The following is a 12,865-nucleotide window of genomic DNA, read 5'->3' as shown; positions in this document are numbered from 1 at the left end:
TGCGGATCAGCTTGTGAGACACTTTCCAAGTCTGTTATCTCTTTTTCTAAATTCTCCACTACTCTCTTAATGTTGGCTGTTGAATAGGAGGTGTATTGTTGACAAAAAACCTTAATTTGGGCTTTTCCTACCTCCCACCACTGAGTAAGGGAAGAAAACCCATCTTTCCTAGATCTCCAGTAAGCCCAAAACATTTTAAATTGTTCACAGAAATTCAAATCCTGTAATAATCTATTATTAAAATGCCAAAAAGATCTGGGTTTTCCGTTGGAAGATAAGATCAGCTCCATCAAAACTAAATGATGGTCTGTGAAAGCCACAGGGATGATCTGACAGTTTGTAACCCTAGCAGAAAAGGCCTTGGGTAAATAAAACCTGTCCACTCTGGCTGCACTAACTCTACCATCTGATATTTTAACCCATGTGTATTGCTTGCATGTAGGATGCATCATCCTCCACACATCCACTAAATCACTTTTCTTTAGAACATGAGACAATACAGAGGAAGACTGAAAATGTGGCTCAACTCCAGTCCTATCCAAAGTAAAGTCAGTGCAACAGTTCCAGTCTCCACCCAAAACAATAAACTCCCCTTGACCAATATCACTTATTCTCTCTTCCAATACTTTAAAGATCTCTTCACGCTCAGAGCCTTGGTTTGGTGCATACACATTAATAAAGCTAATCAGAAACTCATCTATTTCAGCTTTCACTAGAATAACTCTACCCTTCACTTCCTCTGTGCTGGATATTATTTTTATATTTAAAAGCGGGGAGAATAAAATAGCTACTCCTGCACTCAAATGTGTCCCATGGCTAAGGACATGCGGTCCCCCCCACCATAGACCCCAGTCAGTTTCATTTATGCTGTCACTGTGAGTTTCTTGTAGAAATACTACATCTAGCTTTTTCTGTTGAATAACTTCTGTTACTAAGGCTCTCTTTTGAGCGTCTCTGCCCCCATTCATATTTAATGAGGCTACCCTTAAACCCTGAATATGAGGAGAAGAGAGACAGGCCATTAAGAAAAAAGATAGAAAAAGACAGTAAGGAGGAAACACCCGGTGTTGTATGATCATCATTTACGACTCCTTTTTTTAGCCACGTTGGTCTTTTTGTTTAAAGCTTTCCTCAGTGTAGTGATGTGTTTCTTGAGGCGATACCGTTTTTTTTTCATCAAGTAAGTCTAGCCCAACAACCTTCTGAATTGTCGTGGCTGACTTAACAAACTTTTCAACATCAGGGAAATAATTATTTACATTTACTGATTTCCCAAAAGTTTCATCCAGAAACTCCTGGATCTGTTCAAAAGAGTAGAGATCCTCACTCTGAGAAACACTGTCAGCTACGGAGACACTATCTGATTCAGAGTCAGACTCCATGTCTACTCCATCATAACCAGCTGATTTCCCCCCCTGCTCTGCCTCACTGTCCAGTTTTTGTGACAGCTGAGCCTGTTTCCCAGAGACCCCCTGCAGCTCCCGCTCTGAGCACTCCATCACATCCTCTCTGCATCCAGCCCTGACCTGAGCCTCATCCTCCACAACTGCTTTCATATTAATCCCCGCAAACAACGGCCTAACACCCACAGAAACTGCGGCTTTAACTGCCGTCATGGGACCAAACACAAACCCGCCTGGCACCACTGCTGCGGGTAACACAGGCACGGGCACTGGGCACAGTGCGGGTACAGCGGGTGCAGCCGGTGCAGCGGATGCAGGTGCAGCAGGAGCGGGCATGGCAGCTCCCGGTGCTGCAGCCGCGTGCACGGCTGCACCGGGCGCGGGCACGGCGGCCCCGGCGGCTGCAGACACGAGCACGTCTGCCCCGGAAACAGGGGCTGTAGCTCCGGTAGCTCCGGCAACTCCCCGCACGGGCCGAGCAATCCCGCTGGTTCCCTCTCCACTCTCATTCACAATATTTCCTTCCAAAAGAAGTGCTGCTATCAGTCTCTGTGGACAAGCGATCCTCTTGTGCCCCACATCACCACACCCAAAACACTTGACACTGCCAGCACTCGCATACACCATATAAAAACCCTCCTCATATTTAATACGGAAAGACACATCCAGTGTTTGTGATGTGCAGTCCAGAAACATGAACACCTGTCTCCGCAGAGACTGGACGTGCTTCAGCTTAGTGTCTTTACAGCCCAGACTCACCGTGCGGAAACCACTCGCCATTCTCCCGTAGCGTTTGAGCTCTTTCTCCAGCGTTTCATTAGGAATAAATGGAGGGACTCCCGATATGGTAATCCGGGTAGAAGGCACTGCCAGCGGGGACACCTGTATAAACTCATCATTTATGTTTAAGCCACTTTCAATTAACTGGCTGACCAACTCCTGCTTCTTTACAAAAACCACCACAGCTTTATTCATGCGGGATGCGTAGGAGATGTTTCCGTGTCCCACCTGCTCCCCCACCGCCAGCAGCACACTCTCCACCGTGCCGTTCTCCTGAGGGATCACCCTCACCCCGTGTCGCAGGGACGGTATCTCACAGGAAGCCATCCCTGCAGAGAAACACGCTTCTCTCACGGAAGAAACACTAAACCACACTCACAACAAACAAGACCAATAAACAATCATACAATAAACAAAGTAGAGGAAGAAAAAAGAGAAAACCTTTACGAAAAGTTACCATCAAACCTCACCACCAATAACTTGTATATAGACTTGTACTGCACTATTCCACATCATCACTTTATTTTATAACTATTTTTCTTTTTGTATTGCTCTTGCTCTTATTGTTATTATGTTGCATTGTTGGAGAAGCTTGTGACATAAGATTTTCAACTACATAATTACTCTGTAGCTATGTCAGATTGACAATAAAGAACCTTGAACCTTGAACCTTGACTGCTGTCAGTTGGAGTGATGACATCATCGTGTTCCATAACACAGGTGTTGATAGTTGAGCTAACGAGCTCTGAAGAGATCAAAGGTTTGCATTGTTCTGAATGAGAGATAAACCTCTTACATGTGAACGTTTTGTGGAAGAACGATAACAGATATCTGTGAAATTTCAAAACGTGAAGCATGTCAAGGAAGTTGAGTATCTGAAGTGTAATTTTTGTGTACTTTCGGGTTAATAATTTGGCCTTTTTGGCAGTTTAACTAAAGGTGTGCGGCTGCTGCTGTGAGGAAATATCAGCCTGAAATTACAATGGGTTTTAATGGAGACATGTTGAACGTTTTTGTCACTTCATGCCCTCAAGAGGCATTTTGTTGAATTATTTTTGCTTAATTATTTGTCATTTTTCAAGCTACGAGATGTATTCCTACGTTTGTCATGAAAGATTATGTCTCAGGAATGTAGGGTTTGGGAATTATGGCAGTTTTAAAAAAATATATGAAGGCAAATTTCAAGATTTGCTCCACTCTAGCTGTGACATCACGCACTCTAGTTAATGTTAAAATCTGAAGAAAGCCTCTTTACCAAGGTCTGAACAATGTTTAATATCTCTATAAGTAAGAATCAGATTTAAAAGTTGTGTTACACGAATAATATCAGAAAGATGTGTAACATTTTAAAGTTGGAATGAGGTTTCTGAGTGAAAGTATGAATGAACAGTTAGCAGTTGAAGTCGCATGAAGATTTGTTGAAGTCTGAAGAATGTCTCCATTGACTTCAATGGTTAAAAATGTGATGAATTATGGGATGTATCTCTGGAATTATGAAAGTTATGAATGAGAAAAGTAATAGCCTGCGATTCCCGACCGAGCTGAACGTTTTGATGTTTGTACGGAGTTTCTGCGATGTTGAATGTGGGAGGAGAAGAGGGCCAAAATAAGTCGGCGGAATAATAATAATAAACTTTTTGTCCGTAGCATAACATATAGTTGGAATGCTGTATCAGCATTCCCACTAAATAACGAACCATCTTCTAAACAGCAACAATACTGGACATTGGTGTGATAATTATGATTACAATTACAATCTCTCATATCTAAGTATATGAGGTTTAATGCCAACTACCTGTCATTTAACCAATTTGGTCCTAAGGACATATTTCACCAACCAAAAAGCATTAAAGCAAACATACCCTTACATTGGGGGTTAGCAGGCAAGCTGTCAGGCAATTTTAATAGAAAATGTAGGTGATTTGATATGACACAAAGACGCTTATATGCTGCCTGCTTGTGATAGACAGTAGTGAGTATATTGCAAGGTAAGCAAAACTAAAAGCGCAAGATATGAAAATGACTTTGTGAGCTTCATCTCAGAACAACTCTTTAAATGAAGGAGAAGTTGGTCCTTTACTCGCTACTAGTTCCTCAACATCTACGTTTATTTCAACTGTGATGAAATGTTGCATGTTTTGTACTTTCAGACAGAATAATTGCTACATCAGCTGGCAAGGAGAAGCAGCAGGAGGTCTCAGCAGCAGTGAGAGACAATGGACAGACACCTGCTGACTTCAGCAGTATCTACAGCAAAGGTGAGAGAAAAAGCCGTTTTTGGACCGCCTGATAGTCAAGACCAGGGGCTTCGGTCACTGATGGTCAGCATGTCCAGGGCTCTGTGAGGGGTATACAAATTCATCTTTACAAACCCAAATCAATCAATCCATCAATCAATCTGTGTGTTTCCATTTTGTTTGTGATTGTGCGCATGTGAAAGGTTGGTCCCTGCAAGTGATGATCAGAGTTGTGTCTCCAGTGAGATTAAAAACCAGTGTGTGTGTGTGTTTGGTGCACAGATCTGCTCCCAGCTGCAGGAGGCGAGGAGATGACCAGAGGGTTCCTGCAGGAGCTGGTTCACATCCTGTTGACCTACATCAGCAAGTCCAGTCAGAGGAGCTCCAAGGTGCTCACCGGCTTCAAACAGCAATATGTTGTTCAGTGGGGTTACTGTAGAATCCTGAACAGTATCTTAACCCTTTGTACTCTGACGTTCAAACAGAACCATTCTATTGGCTGGAAAGGGAAAATAAACAAATGGGTGCAGATGCATAGTGTGGGGGAAACTTCTGTGTAGCAATGCAGTGGGAGTCACCGACTCAGGAAGGAGACACGGTGAGAGCTGGAGCTTTTGATGTCAAACACTGATGGGTTTATTCAGAGTATTCGGCCGGAGGATTCACATCACAAATCACGAGTCAGAGGTTCTGACTTCACGGTAGAGTTGCCACGTCAATTCTGAAGAGCCTCTCTCTATGCTAGACCTAAAAGGTCTGGTTCACAGAGAGTAATCAACATCTCTGAGAGAGTAGACTAAACAGCTGGGAACACTGAACCACCTGCGTCCGACACTCATGGCCTCAAAGATTTCACATCTTAGAGTCCACAAACACCGATAAAGAAGTGCCTCAGTGTTCTCACAACAATTACCCTTCGTGCCAGACAAGTTGACCGGTCACAAACTGGTGACAACAACACATATGGCACCAAGGCCTTTCCTTAAAGGAGATAACAGATGTCAGAGTAGATCATAAAACGTCACAGAGCAAAAGGTTAGATATCTAGAAGAATTATTCCTTAACAGTTCCTCTCTTTTTATCATTTTTGATCAACTTAAAACATTAGTCTAAGAATAATTTTGGTCAATACTTAAATCAATAGGCGTCTTCAGATTCGAGTGTGGTCTCACCTTACATTCAATTACATCACGAAGTAGAGTAAGATTGAAACATTCAATCACAATGATTGATACAGCCAATCATAATAGGAAAAATTATCTCTCATCAGTGTTTGGAGCATCTTTTGTCAATACGCACAATAATGAACACACATAAAACACAGATACATAATAGCAAAATATTTGTTTTAAACTAATATCTTTTATCATTTAAACCATTAGTTAATGTCATTTATCAAACTATAAAATCAAAACCAGCTTGCAGCTTAAAGATTTGCTTTAAGGCAATCACTAGTCAAAAGCATTTAAAACTTAGGATCATAAGAGATCCAGCTAAGGTATAAAATTCACAGTGGTGATTTGATCAATCTGTAATCTGCAAAGTTGCAGTGTCCTCAATTTTAGGATTACTTTACGCTTTAGCCAAGAGTAAGGCACTTAGTCTTAGTAAAATCAATACATTCATTTTAGTCAAGTACATTGTTCAAAATCTGAAAAGGAAAAGTTAGGCAAATATTCAAAGACTTTTGTAAAAACCTGGAAAGGAAAGATTAAACATTCTTAAAACTTTAATTCATACATTTGTAAATGCTACAACTGATCTGTACCAAATTAAGTCTATCAATTATTCTTATTAGCCATACTTACCTGAACATCTACTTATGGTACTTGGAAAGGGTTCTTCTGTGTTTATCTAATGTTGAATATAGAATATCAATTTCTTTAAATTATACTTCTCTAATTTGAGGATCAAATATGCTACATAATTGTTATATGAATTATAAATATTTGTTTTGGGCCAAAACTGAAATGAATCCAGTACTTGAAACATCATGTTAGGTCTGTCTGTGCATGGGTAATACATTACAGAGTAGTGTTGTTAAGCCTGAGTGCTGGATGATTAAGGATATTAACATTATCTGTTATAATATTAGAAATATCTTATTATTCAATACCTTATAATCTGAAAATATTTATTTATTAATTTTGTTTAGTGTGAAAGTGTAATCTGATCTGACTAAATATATTTATCACCACTATTTAACACATGTCTGGTCATTGGAAATATAAAAAACAATCATTAATTGTACATCTTTAAACATCTGGACATTCAATTCAAAGTTCATCTCTGTACGAGAGCTGGAAGAACATGTCTGTCAGTCTTTCTGACTCGTTCTCCTCCCTTTATGACACCGAGTGTCTGGTGTGTAAAGGCATCCTGATACTGTAGATTAGCACTGAGTTGCTGATTGGCTCAAACTCTTCTTCATCAGAGCGCCATATTTCAACCCCCCAATTGCTCTGCTTTTGTGTGGCTCATTCAGTGAGCACTGTAGTTGATCCCCCAATGAGACGGAGGCTCATCTGCCTGTATTCCTTCTGCTATCTGCTTGAGAGCAGTGCAACTGCGTATTCCTGATGCATCCAGGTGTGTCCCCCGTGATGGGAGAGGTTAGGAAGACATCAAACTCCTCCAAGAAACATGGAACCTTGTATTATAGAAACCTCTGAAGCCCTCGCTCGTCCTGCAGGGTTGTCTGCTAGAGCCCACCGAGCAGAAAGATGAAGAGAAGCATCCCCCTCTTATCAGAAAGGTGAAGAGAAGCATCCCCTCTTATCAGAAAGGTGAAGAGAAGCATCCCATCTTATCAGAAAGGTGAAGAGAAGCATCCCATCTTATCAGAAAGGTGAAGAGAAGCATCCCATCTTATCAGAAAGGTGAAGAGAAGAACCCCATCTTATCAGAAAGGTGAAGAGAAGCATCCCATCTTATCAGAAAGGTGAAGAGAAGAACCCCATCTTATCAGAAAGGTGAAGAGAAGAACCCCATCTTATCAGAAAGGTGAAGAGAAGCATCCCATCTTATCAGAAAGGTGAAGAGAAGCATCCCATCTTATCAGAAAGGTGAAGCGAAGCATCCCCTCTTAGCAGAAAGGTGAAGAGAAGCATCCCATCTTATCAGAAAGGTGAAGAGAAGCATCCCCCTCTTATCAGAAAGGTGAAGAGAAGCATCCCCTCTTATCAGAAAGGTGAAGAGAAGCATCCCATCTTATCAGAAAGGTGAAGAGAAGCATCCCATCTTATCAGAAAGGTGAAGAGAAGCATCCCATCTTATCAGAAAGGTGAAGAGAAGAACCCCATCTTATCAGAAAGGTGAAGAGAAGCATCCCATCTTATCAGAAAGGTGAAGAGAAGCATCCCATCTTATCAGAAAGGTGAAGAGAAGAACCCCATCTTATCAGAAAGGTGAAGAGAAGAACCCCATCTTATCAGAAAGGTGAAGAGAAGCATCCCATCTTATCAGAAAGGTGAAGAGAAGCATCCCATCTTATCAGAAAGGTGAAGAGAAGCATCCCCTCTTAGCAGAAAGGTGAAGAGAAGCATCCCATCTTATCAGAAAGGTGAAGAGAAGCATTCCCTCTTATCAGAAAGGTGAAGAGAAGCATCCCATCTTATCAGAAAGGTGAAGAGAAGCATCCCATCTTATCAGAAAGGTGAAGAGAAGCATTCCCTCTTAGCAGAAAGGTGAAGAGAAGCATCCCATCTTATCAGAAAGGTGAAGAGAAGCATCCCCTCTTATCAGAAAGGTGAAGAGAAGAATCCTCTCTCAGCAGAAAGGTGAAGAGAAGCATCCCATCTTATCAGAAAGGTGAAGAGAAGCATTCCCTCTTAGCAGAAAGGTGAAGAGAAGCATCCCATCTTATCAGAAAGGTGAAGAGAAGCATCCCCTCTTATCAGAAAGGTGAAGAGAAGAATCCTCTCTCAGCAGAAAGGTGAAGAGAAGCATCCCATCTTATCAGAAAGGTGAAGAGAAGAACCCCATCTTATCAGAAAGGTGAAGAGAAGCATCCCATCTCGAACGACCTCGTGCTTCCTTGCACGTGGCTGGGGGTGCTCTCTGCACCCGGAGAGTGTGACCCTCTCTCTCTGACCCTTGGCCTTGAGAGCTGTCCTAGTTATTGGGTTACCACCTGATAGGGATGTTTTTCTGAGTGAAGACAACTCAAAGTAATGGATTAGCACATTATCATTTAATTACAAAAATAGGCCCCTCAGAATGATTTGGGAGCCTTCCTGACACATGCACATTATCATTTTGAAGGTTTGTGTTAGTCATTGAACATGCAAGAATCATATACTCATCAGTCCATAGCAGAGACATGTTATTGTAAGTTAAAGGTGAGCTAGTCCCTGTGGACATAACCCCTTCCCAATGATTCTAAATGTTATATGAATTCACCATTTACCTTTTGATAAAATATTAGTTTATCAGAAATATTTTGTCTCTTCCATAAAACATAGGTTTGAGAAATAAATTACCCAATATAAAATCAATTACTCAATATAATTGACTCTTCCCTCCCTTTTCTTACATATGGTACATATGAAATAACAACTTAGGAGTCTATTTAAGCATGGTGTAGTTTATAATCTATTAATCGAGAAGACTCAGTATCACCTGTGTGCAGCTTACAAAAAACCATTGTGAGAAACATATATTATGCAGGAAATTGATACATTTGTTGAAAAACAAAGCATATCTGATTTGGGAGGAAAAGTTTCATCCCTTTAACATCTGAGTTATTACTGAAAGCATAGCATGAATGATATTGGGTGTCTGAGGGTGTCATTACTGAGAAATGTCAAACAACATCAAAACCTTACATTTGAAAACAGGTTTGCATTCCTCCACTTAAGGTGACGTTATCATTGGAAACAATAAAAGCTAATTGTTTTGATGTAGAATCTATACATTGAATCGTTAGAGCAGAACAGAATGGTTGTATTGTAGCCTGAGTTTTGTGCAGCCTTTAGTTTTACTAGGTGGAAACATTGTCTATATAATGTGAATACATGTAGAACTAGACATTAAGAGGCCCCTGACATTAGGCCTATTTGAAACAATAGTAGGGGCTTTTACCAGCTCGCCCACTTACAGGCATCCTCTGCATAGCAGTATGAATGGCCTTAAAAACAACCCACTCTGCGGTAACGAGAGTCATGTATCTGAACCAAATGCCCTAAGTGAAGCCGTTAGTCTCATCTGACTGACCCAAGGGTTGGTGCTGGTGTGACAGGGAGGCTTCCAAGTGTTCATAGCAGATGTCATGCTTTCAGTTCATGGCTCAGTGGGGGGAGCAGACCCATGTGAGACAGTATCAACGGCTGTAATGTTCAGTTTGAGGAGTGTCATTCTCTCTGGGAGCAGGAAATGGTGTCCATTCAGACCAGACCATTAATGTCATGTAGAGCAGCCATAGCATCTCTGTGACTGCACTCAGCCGGACTGCAGCAGGGCAGAACTGGGTGACTTTTAGTGAAGCCGTCCAAGGCCATAGACAAAATGGAACCACGTACTAACAAAAGGGACACAAGGTCATCAATGTCTCTCTTTACCTTTGGCCTAATTGTAAAACAAATTAGTGGAAGAAATGTGGAACACTAATCCATCATCATGTGAAATTTAGAGTTAATTTAAATAATTACTTATGGGTTGAAGTCAAATTAACATTAACATTAGAACTAAAGTCAGTCAAAATTGGACGTGCACGGATCAGAATCTAATCAATACATCATTTTCCCAGCTCTGTAATGAAAAGGATATCAAGATTAGGTACATCACAGGAGTGTTAAAACATCCAAACATGCACACGTATCTTATTCTAGTAGAGATTAGAGGACAGGTCTAATGTTGTGAACAAAATGATCAAGTCAAGTTATTTTATTTATTTTATCTTATGTACCACATTTAATTTAATAATTCATCTTAAATTACTAATAACTCTAAAGAAGGCAACAATTTACAATGTGGATAAGGTGAATACTTATCCAAAGTGTGTGTGTGTGTGTGTGTGTGTGTGTGTGTGTGTGTGTGTGTGTGTGTGTGTGTGTGTGTGTGTGTGTGTGTGTGTGTGTGTGTGTGTGTGTGTGTGTGTGTGTGTGTGTGTGTGTGTGTGTGTGTGTGTGTGTGTGTGTGTGTGTGTGTGTGTGTGTGTGTGTGTGTGTGTGTGTGTGTGTGTGAACAGCTTGTCTGCCCAAGGTTAAAACATTTGGGACAGCAGTGAGAATGTTATGAGAAACAATTTGTTGCTTAGACTGAACTCGAAAGAAGCTAGACTGGAACATTTTAAATAAATCAAAACACTTGCACCTTAATTAAATACATTTGACATTTAGCTTGAGCTGGGTTCAATACTTTCTTGATGGTATTTAAATTGGGCTCAAGTAGAACCTTTACATGGATTTGGTTTGCAACACAAAGTGATACCGATCTCTGTCTATTATGATTTGAAAGTCTCATGATTTAAAGTGTAGGCCTGTGAAGGAGAGGCCCTTGGAAAACAACATCTACTTTTTTTTTTTAACTGTAATTACTTATTGTAAAGAGATTGCAACATTATACTTTTTAAAGAATTGCTCAATTCATTTAACACATTTATTATGCACACTGTAATGAAAACGTCAACAAATATATTGATCCTGGCTTAACCAGCGACCCTTACTCTTTTGTTCATAAGCTCGGTTTCAGAAAACTTGTCAGTAGTTTAACAACTATTAGAATTGTAGTAATGTCTATGGAGACCAATTGGTTGATACGAGAAATCATTTGAAGCAGTTTAATAAAGAATGTTAAACTATATTTAAAACTGTAATTAAAACTTCAACTTATATTAATTATCTGATTCCAGTGGCCAGTTGGAACAGATAATCAACAAAGTTTCCATTTTGCAGCAACAGCGCAAAAGGTTTCAACAATAATTTGTATTATGTCTGAGTCTAGTTCTGTCTTATCAGCTTTGTTTCGGAATGTGTTCAATACATTACGTTTTTTTCATTATTACCATACAATACATAGATTTAAGAATAAATGAAACAAATAATACAACATTGACCTAAAACAGCAGACAGATTTTGCAACCCTGACCTCAGGCAGGTTTTTACGACCAGCAGTGATGCCTCTGAGGGTCTCGGGGTGCAGGACGGGGCATAGGGTTTATAAAAGGTCACAAACATATCTTAACATAATAACAGCAATACAATTTAAAATGTATTCTTAAAGTAATATAATCTTATTTTCTTCTTACACCTACAGCGCACACCCTGAACAGTGTGCTTCGTGTTTACATTTTCCTCTGCACACTCAGATGCAGGACATAAAAACACTCTTTTGCTATTTATTTTCATTTTGCAGCACATCTATACTACCAGAATTTTCCTTTACATCTATATATTATTTATTTTTCTCAAGTCATTTACTTTTGGTGAGTTAACTAAAGCTTAGTTTATTTTACCCTGGCTGTGGACTGATTAATTATTAGTTGTTACAAAACATACACAAGACGGCGGTTAGACAAACCAATATAGACCCCCGATACAAACAATCAGACAAACAAACATGAACTCGTAATAAACACCAGCGTGACAGCAAAGTTCATCCAGCTCAATTTAGTCCGAATTAAAGAGGTTTCAGAGGGGGTAGGGAATTATCTCTCAGTGGGGCGCCTTGACTTGTGCGTCCACCCTTGTATACAAGTCCTAGATCGGTGCCTGAAGACCGTCCAAGAGCGATAACTAGCTTATCCTCTTGCGACCCCACTACTCTATTCTAGTGGCGCTATGCCCCCCCGATCAGGAGCGCATAGACTTTTTCCGCTACCCTTTCTATCCAAAACTGCACAGTTAACTGTAGTCCTACACGACCAGCCTATACACATGCCATCGTGTTCATCACAACGATGAAACACAGTTTTGTTCTACACTTGCATGCCACTGCCCACCCGTGATCAATTAGCCTATAATTTTATGTATGCACCCCGGACCGGCACCAGTTCCTCCAGCAATGTAGGGAGCTGTGGCGCATCAGGTAATGCACGCACCTCGCACTTGCCAGCACGTCGAAAACGGCCACAAGCCACGAGAGTGCTTTTAAACCATCTCGTTTTTAATAGAGACGGCGGTGGTGTGAGTTAAAGCTATAGACAAAAGCTGTGACTTTCTCCCTCTTAGTGCACTTCACCAGCCACGCAGATACGGGGAGGTATTTTACAGACACCCCCCGGAGCCGCAGCTGGAGCCGTGTTTTTTTTAGAGGCGATAGGGGTAATATCTCTGGCTGCTTATGTTAACTGCTAGTGTTGGCCGCTGAAACCCCCAGAAACTCGGCGATTTGTTCACTACAAATCTCTATTTTGCTTTCACACAGAAGTTCCTCTTTACTGATGCCCTCATTAAGGTCTCTTTAAACACATCTGTGTATGCTTGTACACACAGAGGAAATCAGCCA

The 12,865-nt window shown here is 40.7% G+C and overlaps 1 protein-coding gene across 2 annotated transcripts in view; it reads left to right on the top strand.

The window, feature by feature from the left end:
- The window catches only part of zgc:163121 (uncharacterized protein LOC100038790 homolog), a 126,325-nt gene that overhangs the window by 9,216 nt on the left and 104,244 nt on the right, over positions 1 to 12,865 (top strand). For both annotated transcript variants that reach the window (XM_034118704.1, XM_034118697.1), the window contains exons 2-3: positions 4,334 to 4,441; positions 4,703 to 4,809. In XM_034118704.1, the coding sequence (XP_033974595.1) occupies positions 4,334 to 4,441; positions 4,703 to 4,809 (215 nt within the window). The remainder of the gene's footprint in view (positions 1 to 4,333; positions 4,442 to 4,702; positions 4,810 to 12,865) is intronic.

Source organism: Trematomus bernacchii, unplaced genomic scaffold (genome assembly GCF_902827165.1).
Source record: "Trematomus bernacchii unplaced genomic scaffold, fTreBer1.1, whole genome shotgun sequence".
Taxonomy (NCBI): Eukaryota; Metazoa; Chordata; class Actinopteri; order Perciformes; family Nototheniidae; genus Trematomus; species Trematomus bernacchii.
Note: the sequence above shows the minus strand (reverse complement) of the source record. Positions and strands in the feature narration are given on the sequence as shown.